This window comes from Trifolium pratense, linkage group LG3 (genome assembly GCF_020283565.1).
Source record: "Trifolium pratense cultivar HEN17-A07 linkage group LG3, ARS_RC_1.1, whole genome shotgun sequence".
Taxonomy (NCBI): Eukaryota; Viridiplantae; Streptophyta; class Magnoliopsida; order Fabales; family Fabaceae; genus Trifolium; species Trifolium pratense.
The window spans coordinates 47,192,471-47,211,451 of NC_060061.1; the positions used below are offsets into that span (position 1 = coordinate 47,192,471).

At 30.3% G+C, this 18,981-nt stretch overlaps 1 protein-coding gene and 1 non-coding gene across 2 annotated transcripts; one reads left to right on the forward strand and one right to left on the reverse strand.

Moving 5' to 3' along the window:
• Window positions 1-1,125: 1,125 nt before the first annotated feature.
• On the reverse strand, window positions 1,126-7,446 carry LOC123917212 (mitogen-activated protein kinase 20-like). The gene is made up of 10 exons (XM_045968883.1): window positions 6,764-7,446; window positions 5,280-5,688; window positions 4,861-4,988; window positions 4,672-4,731; window positions 3,912-4,061; window positions 3,656-3,811; window positions 3,026-3,237; window positions 2,820-2,918; window positions 2,170-2,327; window positions 1,126-2,091 (listed from the first exon to the last, which is right to left on the reverse strand). The coding sequence occupies exons 1-10, from the start codon at window positions 6,785-6,787 to the stop codon at window positions 1,643-1,645; spliced, it is 1,845 nt and encodes a 614-aa protein (XP_045824839.1). The 5' UTR covers window positions 6,788-7,446; the 3' UTR covers window positions 1,126-1,642.
• Window positions 7,447-12,158: 4,712 nt separating this feature from the next.
• TRNAK-UUU lies at window positions 12,159-12,230 on the forward strand. The gene has a single exon. It is a non-coding gene; the product is annotated as a tRNA-Lys (tRNA).
• The last annotated feature ends 6,751 nt before the right edge of the window (window positions 12,231-18,981 follow it).

Genomic DNA, 18,981 nt, shown 5'->3' on the forward strand with positions numbered 1-18,981 from the left:
TTGAGGTGCGTTGAGAAATTTTCGTGATATTGTTGGTAATTGTTAACTGTAACAATAGACTGTCCAATTTCAATAGTTTAATTAGTAGACATCAAATAGGGAAGGGACAAAAACAAAATATTAAGGTAAATGTGCCGATATGTATATCAATTTTTCATTTATTTTGTGATAAAGGTACTGACGGTTTTTTATTACTGTGGCGGAATTTTTTGCCAATAACTTTGTGGTGGATTTTTCCGGCCGTAAGTGATTTTAAAATTCTTTTATAAAGAAGGTTTTCTTGTAGTAAAAACTTTTTTTTGGTTTTTGAACTTCAAAAATTTATTTATATATATAATAATTAATAAGAGTATTGTTGTTTAGTAAGAAATATTTACACAAGAAAGAGAAGAATTCATAAAATTAGCGAATTTGACCAATCAAAAATTGACTAACCATACATAAATTAGCATTTTTCTTTAAGTTTTTCTCTTTTATTTTCATGGATGCCATATTTCTCAACAATAATCTACTCTTCCTATAAAAATGTTTATATTAATTGAAATGTTGTGCCTATTGCGTAGGAGGCTGTGAAGTTTTTGCTGTCCTAGAGGCCTTAAAGTTGTTGCAAACAAATTACATATGCTTTCAAGGAACAATAAGACTTAAGCTAATGATTTTGCCAATTTTATTTCTCGGAACATTTATTTCTGTTTAAAAACTTCGGGTAAGTTTTGTCTCAAAACAAGCCAACCATATAGTTCACTCTCTTGCAAGGGCCTCAGATGTTTATGCTAGTTAGTCCCAATAATTTTGTTTTATTTTGGTATTAACCTTTCGATTCTTAGAGAAAGAGGACCCCGATAATTCAGAAATCGGCCGCGAAACAAGTAAAATCTGACAAAAGTTATTCCCATCAGGAATCGAACTCAGATTCTCCCGAACAATTCGTCTTAAAGGGGCTCAAGAATCACTTGAGCTAAATGTCTTGGTTTAGTCCCAATAAATTTGATTACATTGTACCTTGTACAGAAAATTAATTATGGTCACCAGATTTGCACCAGCTTGACCTCCATCTTTTAACATTTAATAATGGATACTTGTGAATCCCATTACAAGTTTGAATATGTTGAGGTGAATAACATGTGACCCTAAGTTTGAAGGATCTCATTCATCTAATTTAAAAAACATCCACATGATTGGTTTTAAGGTATTGATTTCACTACAAACACCTAGAAGAAAGTTATGTATTGACATACAAGATAGAACTCAATTTCAATGTTACAGTTTCTTGATAGTTGTTAACCAAAGTTCATAGCTTTTTTACCATTGAAAGCTAACCCTTCTACGGAAAGTATTACCACAATGGTCCTCACACTCCCTCACTTTGTACAAACAATGACCACAAAGATCCTTCCCTTCAAAGAGCCTTTCTTATGCTCCCTTAAACAAATATTCACAAGAAAACCCTCTCCTAGAAGATTCGGATTCCCTGCAGGAATACTACCGCGCAGTTACACGCAGTAATCAATCTCGATCATCGGTTTGAGATCGGAAGGCTCAGATTACAGATTCATTAAATCAATTCTAAACATTCTCGACTTTTGACTTAGATCAGACAATCGAGAAGCAACGCAGTTACTCCAGGGAATTGGTTTCCCTTCTAGAACATTCTTGTCATACCATATTGAATAGGACCAACTTTTCTATGAGCCGGGGGACCAGCTGCAGCACCAACTCCACCATATTGAGTCTTTGATTGCAACATGTTTGTTTCTATTGCAATTTGATCATCTTTTTCTAATTTGTTCACTCCTACCCTTGTCATGTAAAATGGATTTGGATCGATATTAATGATTATATCTGGTCCAAGTTTGGAATCAACTCCACATTGTTGTCCATGTTTCGCTTGCAAAACCACACCCTTATCACTTTCCGCTGTTGGCCTTTCTTGATTTGCAGTGCTACCAGGCCTTTGATAGTAATAAGCCGGCGGAACAGGTTGAGGAGGAAGCACAGAACCTCTTATAAACGCCCTTGGATCATAAGAATCCTTAACAACATTTCCATATTCATACGGAACAACTGGCCCGACAACTTTACCAGGTTTTGCTGATAAGAAAAAATAAGATTGTTAGTAATTAGCGACACACATAAATTTTGAAGACTAAAATGAAAACAAACACATACCTAGTGGAATTCTTTGTGGTCCCTGTATAGGCCTTGGCATTGGAATTTCAGTATCTCTACATATCTTATTATATTCCTCGGGTGTATGCCGGTTTTTGCTGGAAGCAATACTTGTTTGCTCTTTCTGCGGTATCGTATTTGAATGTACAATTGTTGACCTGTCAATTATTCAAAAAACACATGCTCCTTATTAAAGAATGGTATAATCATGAGTAGCATAGAAGCAAACGCAGCATGAGTAGGTAGGGTTGATTTTTAGTCTACCAACATGTGAAATGTGATTCCCCTGCACACTATGCTTACATTGAAAGGTATGCTAAATAAGTTGGGAAATCACTTCAAGGAAAAGAACCTCAAAGCTACATATTACCAAAATATAATTCCTAACTTTGACATTTTCACATATCTTAAGAAAAGTGGAAAGTGTAATTAATGTGCATATGTTGTATATAAAAAAAAAAAATGCTAAAAGGCCTTTTATGTATAGTGTCGAATTCCGACTTTTCATCTTCCAATACATATTAGTAGTATTAAAAAGTGGTACATCTGAAAGCAAAAAAAAATTATAACAAGTGGTACAGTAAAATTACTATTGAAATGCAATGAAGGCCAAATGAAAATGAAATCCAATGATAATGAATTAGAATTACCTTGGAAGAGAAACGTGCTTTCGATCAAGTGGTACAACGGGACCATTTTTACCATTTTCCTCTAGATGAGCAAACTGCTTTCTGAATTGATCCACAGCACTGTAAAGAAATGGAGCAGAAAATGATTAAGGCTAAAATGATAGAATTGAAAACCATTAAAGGACAAAAAGGTAAAAAATGTCGAAATGCCATTAAGAAATCAAAACCTTGGATATAGAAAATTAGTTCTCTCTGTTCCATTAATGTAGTCTTTCAGAAGTTGAGGATGATACTCTAGAATCTCGCGGAAAATTAGCTCTCGAATTTCTTCCTTTGTGACTCTCCGTCTTTCAAATTCAAACTCAATTTTGGTGATAGGCTGGCAAGACGGTTCTCTCTCGACTTTTGCTAGTCCCTTGAAGTAAGGGTCGGCCAATGCCTGAAAGCAACAACACATTTAAAAATCTTGAGCATGAAAGTCAAGACACCAATATTATAGATTGTTATACATTATAATGAATGATTATACTTTTTATCGTCCAAATTAAAATGACAAGATCATGAAACAGTTAAAGATACAATACAACTAAGGGTCTATTTGGATTGATCTATTTGAGTTTGTCAACTGACATAAGCACTTATGATATGTCTATTAAGACTTAAGTTGTTTTCTACTTATTTCAACAAGCTCTCCAAGATAACTTATGAAAACAGTGTTACATTATTTTATCGGTTGTAACAGAAATAGCTTATACATAAGCACTTATATGATAAGCGCTTAATTAAGCTGTTTATTCAAATAGAGCATAAATAATTACAATAGAAATTAGAAAATAATAGAGGATGCTGTAACAGACCTCTTCAGCAGTAGGTCGATCTTTCGGGTCAAACGCAAGTAACCTTTCCAATAGTCGTAGTGCTAAAGGGTCGGCATTGGGAAATTTTTGTGCAAATGGCACAGGCTGTTTTTTTCTCATGCTAGTTAGGTATCTCCTTGCCTTCTCATTACGCACCTGCATCCAACACAAAAAAATTGTTACAAGCTCGTAAATTTTTGGTTCACAGTTAAGCTAAACAGCACAAGATAATTTTCCTCCACGAGAATATGCTTACCCGAGATATAGTGTCCAGTGAGGGAGTCCCGAGCAAGTCTGTCATCAGATCCAACTGATGGACTACATTTTTTCCAGGAAAAAGTGGCTTTCCTGTTAGTACTTCGGCAAAAATGCAACCTATACTCCATATATCAATCGCTGGCGTATACTGCATCAATATTTACAGGAAAAAAAATCAGTATTGCAACTACTAATAGCGAATCAGAAAGGTTGCATTGTAATGTGCCTATGCAAGCAAATAGAGTAAAAAATTGAGGGAAGCATAAACTAACTGAGCCAGTACAAAATATTTTCCCATATTTACGATACTTCATAACTCAATTTAATCTCAACGACCACATGATATTTTAATGGCTACTGACACCTACTATAATGTGATGAAGGACAACTCAATAAATGTCACTACTCAACATACAAGATGCCATAACATAAAACCTTATGTTGCTACCAACTACCAAGGATTTTGACAAAGTCAAAGAATGCAGAAACGACTACTTTTTATATATAATGGTCCATAGACATTAAACTCACATGGACTTGCTCATAATTCACTACCATGCACTAAAGTAATCAATATGTCACATATTATTTCTCCGTATAGGATGGTCATGCAATCAATTTCAAAGTGTTAGTTCAGTGACAGATGCAAAAAGAACAAAAATAATAATTTGTTCTTCAGCATTGGTCTTACTTTTATCAGATTGATGAAAACTAAGAAAACACCATATATGCAAATGGCCAATGTAAAAAATATATACCTTTGAGTAAAATGATCCACATAGCTCTGGAGCCCTATACCACCTTGTAGCAACATAATCCTACACACAAATGCATTCAACAAGCAATAAGCATCTGTCGCTACCTTCCCAAATGATATGAAAAGTTTAATAAATAAAAAATAGAATAAGTAGAAAGGAAAAGAAAATGGAAATGCTTCGAAGAAATACCGTCCAAAATATAGTTGTTGGTGTGTCACTGAAGGCAACTCTAGCTAGTCCAAAATCACAAATTTTAAGTTTGCAGTTTGCATTTGCCAGTATATTTTTTGGCTTCAAATCTCGATGGTAGACATTCGCTGCATTATATAGATTATAACTAGATGAGAAATATTGACATCAATGCCTGCAAGCTCATATTAAGAAATAGACAAGCCAAGTACGAAAAGAGCACATAAAAGATGAAATATTTTAGCAAAAAGTATGCAACCATAAGATGTTAAAAAATAAAAACAAAATGAGAGGAATGCTGAGAAATTATACATTTTGACATTCGACTAATAAAAGGAAAAAGCACATATTTTAGCCATTAGTGACACAATGTGCACTTTATTTATGTATAAAAGTAACGACAACATATAGACAATTACCAGTGTGGATATACTTCAGTGCTCGAAGCAATTGATAAAGAAAAAACTGATAGTGCTCTTTCGTCAAGTCATCATTGGCTTTAATGACTTGATGAAGATCGGACTCCATGAGCTCAAAAACAACATAAATGTCTTTGAAGTCCTTTCGAGAAGGAGGCAGCATAATGTGTTTTATTTCAACAATATCAGGATGTCGAAGAAGTCTAAGCAGCTTTATCTCACGGAGAATACGTGCAGCATCAGATATATGCTCAAAGATGTCGTGAATTTTCTTAATGGCCACTTTATCACCGGTATGAGTGTCAATGGCAGAACAGACAACGCCGTAACTTCCTTTCCCAATGACTTCTTGAATTTTGTACCGGTTGGCATCGCCATATTCAGAGAAAAAGTCCATCTCAGTCGAATTCTGTAGCAGAGATATAATTCATCAAAAAACGTAAGTTCAAATTTTAAAGTCTCAAAACATTCGTAAATCAACCAAAGCATCAAAGCAAAAGAATTTTTTAATACGTATAGAAATTTAAATTCAGCGAAGTTCATATATATTAGAATTAGAATCAAACATATTTCAGAAATCAGAACTCATCAATAAAATAGACAGAACACAAATCCATGTGCTTTCCTGTAATTCACATGATGACTTCAAAAAATATAAACATCCAATGGGACAACAGAATCAAAATAACAAAAAATAAACATAAAGACACATTTTTCCAATTTCACTCCGTCTAATTTACTTATGAGCAAAATTATAGTATTCTAATCTCTTGTTAACAGAAATGTACAGAATGATTTTGAAGGAATATAATGTAAATTTCATGACCTACTACAAATCCAAAGCCTCATACAAGTAATCATACACAATTCACTATTAAAAAATAAATGAAAAATAATCTATAAATCCCTAAAAGAAGGAATTACAATCAAAGAAGAAGTCTTAAAAGGTATACAAAGACAAAAGATGGAACAGAAATTCTTAAATTTGTCAAAACAAAACAAATAGTTGACAAGATCTGATCTGATGGCATAAAAATCTACAAACTTTTGAAACAAGAATGTCATCTAGTATTAAGACACAAATAGCACAAAGCACAACTCAACATCTATAAAAAGAGAAAAATCATAAAGATAAGATCAACAGAACAACCACAACAAAGCATCTAATCAGTTGCAAAGAAGCAACTAAATTGCAAAAAAATGATCTTGCCACCAAACATGCCGTTATCCTCCATATGTAACAGAAACATGAGAAAGAAACCATTGAAAATTATACAGTTTTAGCTAAAAACGTCATCCAATTGAAAATTCTCAATATCCAAAACTCATTAACATAAACATATGATCATAACACTGTTAAATTTTCCTTGTCACAAAGATGTACCACAGCCATAATTCATACAATACACAATTTTTCAATCACAATTACAAAATTGCAAACATGATTAACAAAAACATGAACAACAACAAAATAAAAAATCCACCTTTTTCCTATGATCTTGCTGCATTTTCTTCTGACACCCACAAATTTTCCAAAAAATCCCTATGAGGTAAAGATCAAGTAAAAACCAAACAAACCCTCAAAAAAAAAAAAATCTCCAACAAAAAAAAACTCAAAAAACACAAACTTTTTCACCTTAAATCATCCACATTTTCCCCATCTACACCTACACATTATAACAAAAGCACAACAATCCCACCTTATTCTTCTCTTCACAAAACATAGAATCAAAATAAGATCCCACATACAACTTCCCTTATAAACCAAAACAACAACAAAACTCACCAAACTATAGAAAAAACCATTCACCACCCACAATCATATAATGACACTACTCCAACCCAATACCCTCATTTTCAAAACCCCACCAAAGATCCTACCTCAAAACAATTACCCTTTAGCTACCTTCAACAGAAAATGAAAAAACAAAAGATACCCACTTATTTTTTCAGCTGAAAAATCCAAACTTGATAAAGAAATAAAGATGTGGCACAGAAATGAAGTGCGTGCAGTGTGAACAAGATCTATGTACACCGACACAGGCACAAAGAGAGAGAAAGAGAAAAAAAAGAGAGAGAGATACGTGAAAAATTTTAGAGAGTTTTTTGAGGCTTAAATCTAGTTAGGTGTACCTTTATGTATCTTATCCGTAACGTATTTCAGATGTACACATACTCTATACGCTATACGGATACGGTATTTATATACGGAGGGTATTTTTGTAAATTTCGAAAATGTTTATTTTACTTGACAGATTCTGTCTCCTTTCAATTGAATTATTACATGTCCTCTTGTGAGTTACAGGTGGCATATTGGACAGGTATATGATGACACGTGGCGAGTTTTTATTGGATGGAGAGATAGTTAGTGGGGTCTACGTGGCAGTGTTCGTAGTTGGAGTTATTGTTTTGTTGTAATGCTTCTATCATCTTGTTATTATTGTTTGATTTTTGTGTTATAATGCATTTTGATTGAGATGGATGAGTATGTGGTGGTGCCACTAGACATTTCATAATGTTCTACTTTTTTTTTATAGTAACCTTATTTGATTATTAGTATCATTTTTATTTTTATTTTTTGTCAATTGATATATTACTATGGTGGTTAGAAATTTCTTCTTCAAGGTAAATAAGTTGAGTGTCCAAAATTTGAACTTTAGTTTCTGTATATATAGTGTGATGTCCCTACCAATTGAGTTAAGCTCACGAAAACTATTTGATTATTATTCTTATTATTATTATTATAAGTAAAATTTTATTATGTTAGATTTATTAAATAATTAAATCTATTATTTTTAGATTCATTAAGTCAAAGTGCATGAATTTTGTGTATAAAAAAAGTGCATGAATTTTATTTGCTTTGGTGAAAAAAATGTACACTAATATTAAATAAAAGAAAATATCGTATATAAAAAATTAAATGTATTTAGTTCAGAATTTAGACAAAGTACATTTGAAGGTTTAATTTCTTTTATTCATACTTCATTCAAATACATTAATTGTTATAGTTCATCAAAAATACATATTTTTATATTTTGCTACTAAAATCTTAATTTACCGTTTAAAAAAAAATGTCATTTTATAACCCTTCGAATATAATAGTGTTCTTTTGAGGGAGAGTATTGCGGTTCAATTGGACTTCAAGAAATTTTTTTTTTATAAGGTAATCTCACTTATTCATCTTAATGGTGGAATTTCTGACCACTAAACTACTGTACTTGACAAAAAAAAATTAATTATGTGAAGAGAATACTAATTTACATAAAAAAAATAAAAATAATAAGTGTCAAAGTGCATGAATGTTCTATTTACATAGGTCAAAAAATTGTACTCTAGAATTAATTAAATATAAGCATTTTACAGTATTTTTTTTAAAAAAAAAAAACTGTCAAATGTATTTAGTCCAATATTTAGACCAAATACAATTTAACTTTTAATCCCTTTTAACTATATTTTTCTGTTACATCCTTTTAATTATATTTAATTCCAAATAGATTAATTGTTGTAGTTAAAAAAAAGGACCATGTAAGTTTAGTCCTAACTTAATTTTAATAATTTTTGTGTTCATAAATTTTTTTTAATTATTTTTTGCATGTATGTTTAGCATATTATAATTAAGAAAATTATTTATTAAAATTTAGATTTTTTTTTAATATGCGATGAATTAAATATGAATTTTTTAAATGCCAAAAGTTTAAGATAAATCTAACAAAAATTTGGACCTAGAACTTAAATTGGTTTAATTGCAGTTTTGGTCCATATATTTTATTAAACTCATGAAAATAATCCCAAAATTTAAAATCAAGGTTTTTGGTCCTGTATTTTTATAATTGTTGCAACTTTTGTCCCAACTCATGTTTCTCCTCTAAAAAGGGTGATTTTTGGGGCCCTAAAAGGTAATTTATTGTCTTCAATGTTGAACCAAAAAATAAAATATCATATTTGAGACAAAAATTCTTCTTTTATGGCTTAAAAAATCATGATTTTTTGGGGCTAAAAACACGAGTTGGACCAACATTTAGGGACCTAAAATTTTATTTTAAAATAGGTGGACTATTTTCACGAGTTTAATAAAATAGGAACCAAAATACAATTAAGCCAATTAAATTTTGAGCTCAATGTGTTTGAAGGAACTTTTTTAATGTTATAAACAAGTACCAAAAATTATTTTTAAAAAAATGTTAAATTAGTTGCATCAACTAAAACCACTAAAAATATATGATCTTATCGGGATTAGAAAGTCGGATGGCCAGCAAGCACATCCGTAGTTGAGTAATCCACGAAGGAGGGTCGTACATGCAGTTGCTCTAACGCTCAAGTCAGTAGAGGTAGAAGTTAGAAAGTATGAGAAGAATTGAATATCCGACCCTCCAGAGGAGGAGGGTTTATATACTGCCTCCAGCACTAGGCCAAAGGTCTCTATTATGGGCCGAGTTTATTCACTCGTAATGGATGACTGTCAGGATTTTTACGTGGAATTATGGATAAACAGTTCATGCTCATCATCCTAAGTCAAACCGTTCCGCTAATTAAGGACATCAGTTAAGTTTGGATAATGACATGTCCACGACGGAGGAGCATGTGGTTCACGCGCTTGTTTGCCCTAAACAAATTAGGCCATGCTCTTTTGGACCGTGCTCTATGCTGGGCCCAGCCTTAGTCCCATGACATAACATATTTAATATTTCACTTTCCATCTTTCAACCAGTGTTTTAAAAACCGGACCGGACATCGAACCGGCAGGGCACTGGTTCATTGGTCCATTGGTTGAACCACTGGGTCATTGGTCGAACCGCATGACAAACCGGATTAAACCGGTGAAATGAACCGGTCTCTATAATAAAATTATACCGTTATTAACTCGGTCAAAGGAATGGTGTTGACAAAAAAAAAAAGGAATGGTGTTTCTTCATTGGGCCTGATAATAAACTTACCAAAATTAATAGAGCCCAATCAATATTTCTAGTCCAAAATGAAAATGAATAACCGTATACTATGGAAAAATAGCATCTTTTGTAGTTATTACTACTACTAGGGTTGGCCGCACCTATGTTACTCCCAGTGTCTCACATGCAGCTTCAGACATTTCTTTCTTTTTCTTTTTTTTTGTTTAAAAAATACTCCCCACATCTCTAAGAAAACAAGGTAGGATATGATCATTAAACCATTTATAATTTCAAGATTTAGATCTATTCATCATTTTTTCATCTTTTGATATTAAGTTCCTCTTTAAGATCTGAATTCAATTATTGTTTTCTCCTCCTCCGATCTACATCATCCTCTTCTCCTCTTTCTCACCCCTCTGATCTGTTTCATCATCGATTTGGCTCAATTGAAAAGTTTTTTTTAGCGAGAAAAATCAGTATTGTGAATTGTGACGGCGGCGAAGCTGTGTAGGCTAGGGTTCAAGCTTCAAGCAACAATTTCTTCTTTCTTTCTACGCGTATGCGTATTTATTCTTTGTTTTATTTTATTTTTCAAAATAATCTATAACAAAACAATAATAACAAGATTTAAAAAAAAAAAAAATTAATATTCAAAAACGACGTCGTTTTAGGCTGGAGGAAAAAAAATGCAATCAAACCGCCGGTCCGAGTGAACCGCCGGTTCACCGGTTTTTCCGGTTTTTTCCGGTTTTTTCCGGTTTCCACCGGTTTAACTACACAGCCGATCCAACATATGGACCAGACCGGCCAGCCTCCGGTTCACGGTTCGACCGGTCTGACCGGCCGGTCCGGTTCGGTTTTTAAAACACTGCTTTCAACCATTGTTTGATACGTTTGTGGGATTGAGTGCCCGGCTTTTGAGTCAATTTGTAGGCTTCAAATCTATTAAGTTTTGTATTTTATGCATGTTGAACAAAACTTTGCTTGTTCCCAAATATAAAAGCTATTTAAAAAATTTAATCAGAGGAAAGGCAGGACACAAAACTTTAAAGAATATTTTCACTAATTAAAAATTCGGTTGCCTTTTAAATAGAGGATTACAAGTCACCAAACACATTTTAAAAGGTTTGAACAAATAAGTGTTCATGAAGACAACTTTTTTCACAGTGCTATATTTTTTTCTTTTAAATTCTTCATTTTAGAGAACTAGTTTAACTTATTTAATTGTGAAATCATTTAAAATTTTGGTGCATGTACTAGTTTCTCCGTAACAATCATATTTATAAATCGTCTACACTTCCGTAAAAAAAAAAAAATCTATACTTAAATTTTCAACAACATAAACATTTTAAAAAAGAAAACCTATGAAGACATTTGATAAATAAACTAGTCTTTTAAGTTAATTTACGTATTTCAAAAGATCAGTCTTTAACTTTTGGTCGAAGATATTAGGCAGCGGATAAAAAACTACTTCAATAATAGTATTTCAAATGGTAATAGTTCAAAAATAAGTCAATTCAAACGGATCTTATATAAATATTGCCGTGGGATTTTTTTTTTGGTACATTATTGTTGGGAGACTTTAATAGTAGTATTTATAATATAAAATCTGTTTGAATTGACTTATTTTTAAACTTATACAAAATAACTTATATAAATAAATATTTTTTTATGTATTATTATATGTTTGTCAAGATAGTTTATGAAACAACAACATATGAAAATACAATTTTAACTAATGAAAACTTATGAATTAACTTAAAATTTTATTTATTTGTATAAGCAAAAAATAAGTCAATCTAAACCGGTCCATAATTATATTTATCTGATTTGAGTTATAAAATGGGTATATATAAAAAAAGTTATAAAATGAAAAAAAGTCATAAAATGGGTGTGACTTTTGCAGTACTGGTATTTTTGTTAAGTACCTTTTATATAGACGCGTGTGTTTTGTTTGTTTAATTTAATATTAGAAAACGACAAATGCAAACAAGCCGTCTTAGCTCAGTGGTAGAGCGCGTGGCTTTTAACCACGTGGTCGTGGGTTCGATCCCCACAGACGGTGACTGTTTTGTTTTCTTGTTTTTTTGGTTTTTTTTTGCTTTTCTTTTGGAACTAAAACTGTGTTAAATTTACCGTAATTTTTTTTTTTTATAGAACTCAAATATTCTATTTTATTTTAGGGTCTTGTTAACATGTGCCCTTAAGGCACATGTTAAGATATACCAAAATAGAAATTCAACATTTAATGATACAAGAAATTTAATGCTTCAAAAGTCAAAATGCACAAATTAGCATTTAATAATTTCTATTTTTGCTTCCTTAACATGTGCCTTAAGGGCACAAGTTAACATTCTCCTTTATTTTATAGGGACCATGACCAAAACTGGAAAAACTCGATGGAAGGGTAAAAAAATCAGTTAATCTTATATTTATTATGACAAACATTAAAAATTAGAAAAAATCGTGACTTCAAAATTGGGGGAAAAAAAAACGTCATTTTGTCTATGTTGAAACCACTTCTTTTTTTTTTTTTTGGTGAATTGAAACACTTCTTTCAAATGATTAAGAAAATACTAGCTGTTGTGTCAAAAAAGAAATACTAGCTTGCTTCTAATGGAAAAACATAAAAGTGCATATGAACTCTTTCAAAGAATCATCTTTGTCACTCATAACTGACTATTGTCTAGTTCAAAAAAAGAAGTCACGTCAAAGTAGTCAAAATGCAAATGATTTTGAAATTCTAAAGAAGCATATTCAACTTGTGTAAATAATGCACCTTTTAACTCAATTAACAATTTGGTAATATTATGGTCATTAAAAAAACAATTTGGTCACTAAGAATTGCCATACAAATAATGACCCTTCTAAAAAACAACATTATTTCAAATAATTTCTCTATATATAAATTTGAGTGAAAAAATGATAATGCAAATGATTTTGAAATTCTAAAGAAGCATAATAATGCACCTTTTAACTCAATTAACAATTTGGTAATATTATGGTCATTAAAAAAACAATTTGGTAATGAGCAATCAACTTATGGATTTAAGCAAAATGAATAAAACAAAGGAGAGACATTCTTAAAGGAGGGAAGACAAAATCAAAATGCAATTAAACCAAATAAAGAAAAGAAAAGAAAATGAAGAAGAGAAAGCTGAACACTGAGCAGCATGATTTAGCGCCTCAATTGATATTTGATAACGGACCTCTAACACCTAATCAATGTACAATAGACCTCCTTAGACTACTAAAAAAATCACAATAAAAAATAGATGATAAGAGGTTTCATCTATTGCACAACTAACAGCACACAATAACGAGTCCAAATGAAGCATTTAGTGACAAATTAAATTATCTTTAGTTGACAATCTATTATTTAGGAATCGCCATACAAATAACGACCCTTCTAAAAAAACATTATTTCAAATAATTTCTCTATATGTAAATTTGAGTGAAAAAATGATAATCAATATTGATATGTTTTAGTTGAGTTAAATTTTATTGACAATTATTTGATTTATTTTTGTCAAAGATTAAAAGTTTTTTTTTTTTTTTATAACAAAAGTTGTTTTAATTTTGCCAAGGAGTAACTAGATTTTTTTTCAAAGACTTAAAAACATATTCACTCAAATTTAACTGATATACAAATTCAATCTTCTTTTTAGTTTGGTAAAGAAATTCAATCTTTCATTCCTACATAAAACAAAGTTTCCTTCTAGAATGCAAACTGAACAAACTTATCTGAATTAAGTGCGTATAAGTGGGATTTTTTTAAGACTTTTTTAACTATATGATCACCTGTTCATGTGTCTCTCTTCAGACCCCACGATTTGGACCTATAGGTCATGATTCTTCTGTTCTGCTTTGCTTTCTTACAATATTCATTTGTGGTGGAATCTCTCTCTCTCTTATACAAATATAGTAATTATTTTGAGTTTATTAAAACCTCACGTGGCTAATAAGAAGCCAAAAAATGTATTAATAATGTAATATACTGGTCCTATATTAATAATAATAAGTGACACGTTTTATAAAAAAAAATGTTTTAAAACTATACTACCATTTTATCCACAAATTATATCTCAACCGATATAATTAAATGTTAAAATTGTGAGGCTGTACACTATCTTGAAATGATGGGGTTTGAACTTCGATTTCTCTACTTTATATGTGCGTGAGTTTTTGAAGACCTATATATCATTTAATCTATTATATACATCACTTGTAAAATAATGCCAAATCGAACTTTAAATATAATATTAATTATTTTTTCTTAATTATAATTTTTTTCAGTTAATATTATATATATTACTTGTAAATTGACGGATTGAGATTCCCTGCTGTAATAAATACACGATGTTTTCGATCTTATCCGTCAATGAGATCGAACGGTTTACATTAAAATATGTGTCTTTTTGTTAAAATCACACAACCATTGATGTGTGACCGGATGACAGACACTGATTACTGCGTGTTACAACGTGCTGCTGTAATAGTAGGTAATCTTTTTCCGTTCTTTTATAAATAATTTAGTTGTTAGTATTACAATGTTATATTAGTTTTTTCTCCTTTGCTTTGACGACATCTTATTATAATATTTATATTTGAGGTAAATCTACTTTTAATTTCCAATTTATTTATTTAATCTTTTTTTTGGCTTTTGCCACCGGTTTAATCTGGTTCGGGGGTACGTAAGTTCTGTAACGACCCATTTTTCGTATTCGTATATTTTATTAAATGTATTTTAGTTATTAATTGGCTTTTATTATTTTAGTGAGCGACGAATAATTATTTAGCCGAACGTAAGTTATTAGACGCGAGAACCTTGGTTTTGGGCTTATGGGCGTGAGAGGCATGGGCCTAAGCCATTTGAGCTTGGTTCATGGCAATGGGAAGTAGTATAAGTAACAAGTCAAACACATGAATAGTTTCACAATTCATTTTCTTTGAGTTTTGAGTGAGTAGAGCAAGAGCAAAACCATAGAGCAAGGGCTAGGGTTTGGATCAAGAGAGAAAGCTTGAGCAAGAGAAGGCTTGGATCATCATCTTTGCTTAAGGTAAGAGATTAGAATTCATGATTCTTGAGTGGCAAGGAGAGGGGAGATTGTCTATGTCTCCATTCCCGAACTCTCCCACTCAATTTCTTTTAGACTTTTAATTAAGCTTTTGTATGTGAGTGTGATGTTCTTCATCATCACTTTGTATGTGTTAATCACTAGCTTGATTCCATGAGGAATATGTATGTATTTGAACCATGTTTGAAAAGTTTGTGAAAGTTACTTAAAACCCAAGAAATTGGCATGATTTTGATTATTTGAGGTATTTGGATGTTTGGAAGAGATGATTAATGTTCCTTGATACCATATATGTTTGGAATTTTTGTTTTGATGTATGATCGGATGGCAGACACTGATTACTGTGTGTTACAACGTGCTGCTGTAATAGTAGGTAATCTTTTTCCGTTTTTTTATAAATAATTTAGTTGTTAGTATTACAATGTTATATTAATTTTTTCTCCTTTGCTTTGACGACATCTTATTATATAATATTTATATTTGAGGTAAATCTACTTTTAATTTCCTATTTATTTATTTAATTTTTTTTTTGGCTTTTGCCACCGGTTTAATCTGGTTCGGGGGTCAGTTCTGATATAAAGTGGTTTCAGCCTCATCCCGATCGTAGTTGTGGGGATCGAACTGTGGTCATTCCTACCAAGTTCAGCGTCAATCACCACTGAACCAACGATTGATTTTTGATTTCCTATTTTAATTGAAATAAAATTTGGGAAATGTTAACGAGTTTAGCCGAAGTAGTCTTTAATCTATAATATGTAATAAGCCAGACATATTTCTCTTTCTCTCTCCTATGAAAATCATGCATTCTTCTCTGTGGTTCATTTGACATTTAATACAATTATGAGTTTTAATGCTCATTTTCTCACACTTTGAATTTAAAAAATATTTCCTTAATTTTCACGGAGCAATAAATGTGATATAATTTCAGTAATACATTTATTTCTAATTATGGTAAAAATACATTTTTCTTGGCAATAGAAGAAAAATTCTTATATCATACGTTGTGTTTTTGTTGATTCTTATATTTACTTTTTTTGTGGTTTTGCATTGGTAGAATTTTGTGTTATGGTTCTTATTGCTAATTTGATGTAAATATACATGTTTTGATTTACAAGGATTCCCATGGAGATTGATTTGTGGAGATAAAGTTGAGATTCATGGAACAAAATATATGCAACATTCATATTATTGAGGTACTATTATTTTGTGCAATTGTTTATTCTTCTATTTTTCCTACAGTTATAATTAATCATGCTATGAAAGACTAAACATATACTCGATTCATATATATATTATGATATGATATTGATTTATATTTACCAACAATATGTAGATATCACCATTTTATTTATGTGATAGGTATTTCAGGTATAGTAATATCACTGTTTTTTTGTCTTTATTTTTTTTTTATTCACTTTCTCATCAAATTTTCCTCACATCAATTTTAATCTTCTTATACTTTTGTTTAACCTATTTTTTTTTCCAGCTACAACAATCATAGGTATTTTCTTTTTCTCTTCACCTCTTTTGTGTGACTTATTTGTATGACATTTTTTTTGGTATAATTTTTTATACATTTCTATCATAATTGAATATCATGATTCGAGTGTTTGCAACGTGTATAACCATAATACATGGTTTCTAATTTTGATTACAATTGTTTTCATTGTTTATTGCATATTCATGATCCAGTAAAAAGATAAGAATGTTATACAATCTATATATGTGATTGATCTATGGTTTTTATTTATTTATTTGGTCAAGATCTGTAATTTTTATTTTATATTGGTATTTCTAGACATCTATATCTTTTTTTTTGACAATAGACATCTATATCTTACATGTTAAGAAGATGAAATAATTACATGTAGTAGACATCTATATTAATGGACCTCTCTGTTGTTGAGAAGATGAAATATTATATTTATCTTACATGTTTACTGAACCTCTCTATTGTTATAAAATAAAAATTTGGAACTCTCTATTTTTTTTTAATTCTTTTTATACGTATTTTTTCATCTCTCATTCTTTATTCTTTTGATTCAATCTATATATATATATATATATATATATATATATATATATATATATAAAAAAAAAAATTATTATCCTTTTATTATTAAAGCTTAAGTAAAAAAAAATGTAGAAACTTTAAGTAATTTCTAATTTATATAATTCTCTATAAGCAATCATATATAAACCGATTTCATTTTTTCTCTCCTATATTATTTGGCCTGATTACAACAACCAACACATTTCCTTTGATTTTGCCTTCAATGAAATCTATTTATATCTATAATCTATAAATCTATAAATAAATATGATAAAACCAGATTTATTTTCCTTTCTCTCTCCTCTTCTCATTTATTCTCATTCCTCATACATTTGAAATTTAATGTGGTTATTAAAATTAATGACAAAAAAACAATCTGTCCAAAGTGATGATAAAAAATGAAAATGGTACATGTAGAAAAAACTGTCCAATGCAGTCCATTTGTATAATTTTTTGAACAACTAATTGTCCGGTCCAGCCCATTTGCGTATTTTATTTCATTAAACCAAATTAATAAAATTGTTGACCACACATCATATGTAAATATGATAATCCCAATTATCACATTAATTACATTCATGATTCTTGCCTTTTTTTTTAAACGCATCATTGATTTATTGATTTGTGAAATAAAAGTCATTCCATTTGTTAGACCAATAACGTGTTTTTAATAAGGAAAAGTTTTTCTATAACATTAAACTGATATAAATACAAATAATAAAATGACTTAAAAATTTATTTGAATCTTTTTATGACAAGAAAAAAGTTGTCTAAATATAGCAATAAGAAATTCCCCAATTTTATGCGGAAAAAAAAAATCACATAAACTGTTCAATTAATACTTTTATTTTTGGCCAAAATCGTATAAATGGTAATCAATTATGTAATTATGTAATTAAAGAATGACATAAAAAAAAAGCTGTACATATGAGAAATATATGCCATTAAGGACTAAGGAATTAATGATTGATGAATATACATAACCGATAAAATAAGAATTATTCTTACTATTAAAACAATTTAAAATAAGAATTATTATTAGTCATTGCAATTGTAATAGGATAAAAAAAATGATTGTAAACATGTTTATTAAAAAAAGGAAAATGCTTTAGTGTACGACACAAATTGTCGTCTAAACCGCACGACTTATTATTCCAAGCGGTGGTTATACATTTCTTTAAGTTTCTTTTATATTTTTTTTCTATTTTGTTTTTTTGGCCAAGAGATGGTCATCCTAGGACCAATTTAATATCTAGCACTATATATGATTTATAGAGTATTATATTTTTGATAAAAATTAGTTCAACTCGAAATTTGGTGTTTGAGTTCGACACAATTTTTTTTTTAAACTTAAATTCGGGTTGTTTAACATTTATGAACAATTCAGTACTTATCGCAAGAGAAATAATTTTTTAGGTTCATAGAATATTTAAATATAATCTATGAACTAGAAATGGAATGGAGATTAGTCACCGTTAACAATGATAAAAATTTCGTACCTATATCATGGTCACACATCAAATATCCTATAAATCTAAAAATATATTTACTTTTTTATAAGAAAAATTGGTGGAATAATACTTAAATTTCTCACTATGAGACCAAACCTAACGGTTTAATAGTAAAATGTTTTTGTAATTAACTAAGTACAAAAATATAATTTAACATTTTAAGGATTTTAAGGA

Excerpts from the sequence above, each read along its gene's own strand:
- LOC123917212 (XM_045968883.1), bottom strand. The coding sequence starts at position 6,787 with ATGCAGCAAGATCATAGGAAAAAG. Across the intron at positions 4,989-5,279 it reads ACTGAAGTATATCCACACTG|CGAATGTCTACCATCGAGAT; the intron begins GTAATTGTCTAT and ends TATATAATGCAG. Across the intron at positions 4,732-4,860 it reads CAACAACTATATTTTGGACG|GATTATGTTGCTACAAGGTG; the intron begins GTATTTCTTCGA and ends ATTTGTGTGTAG.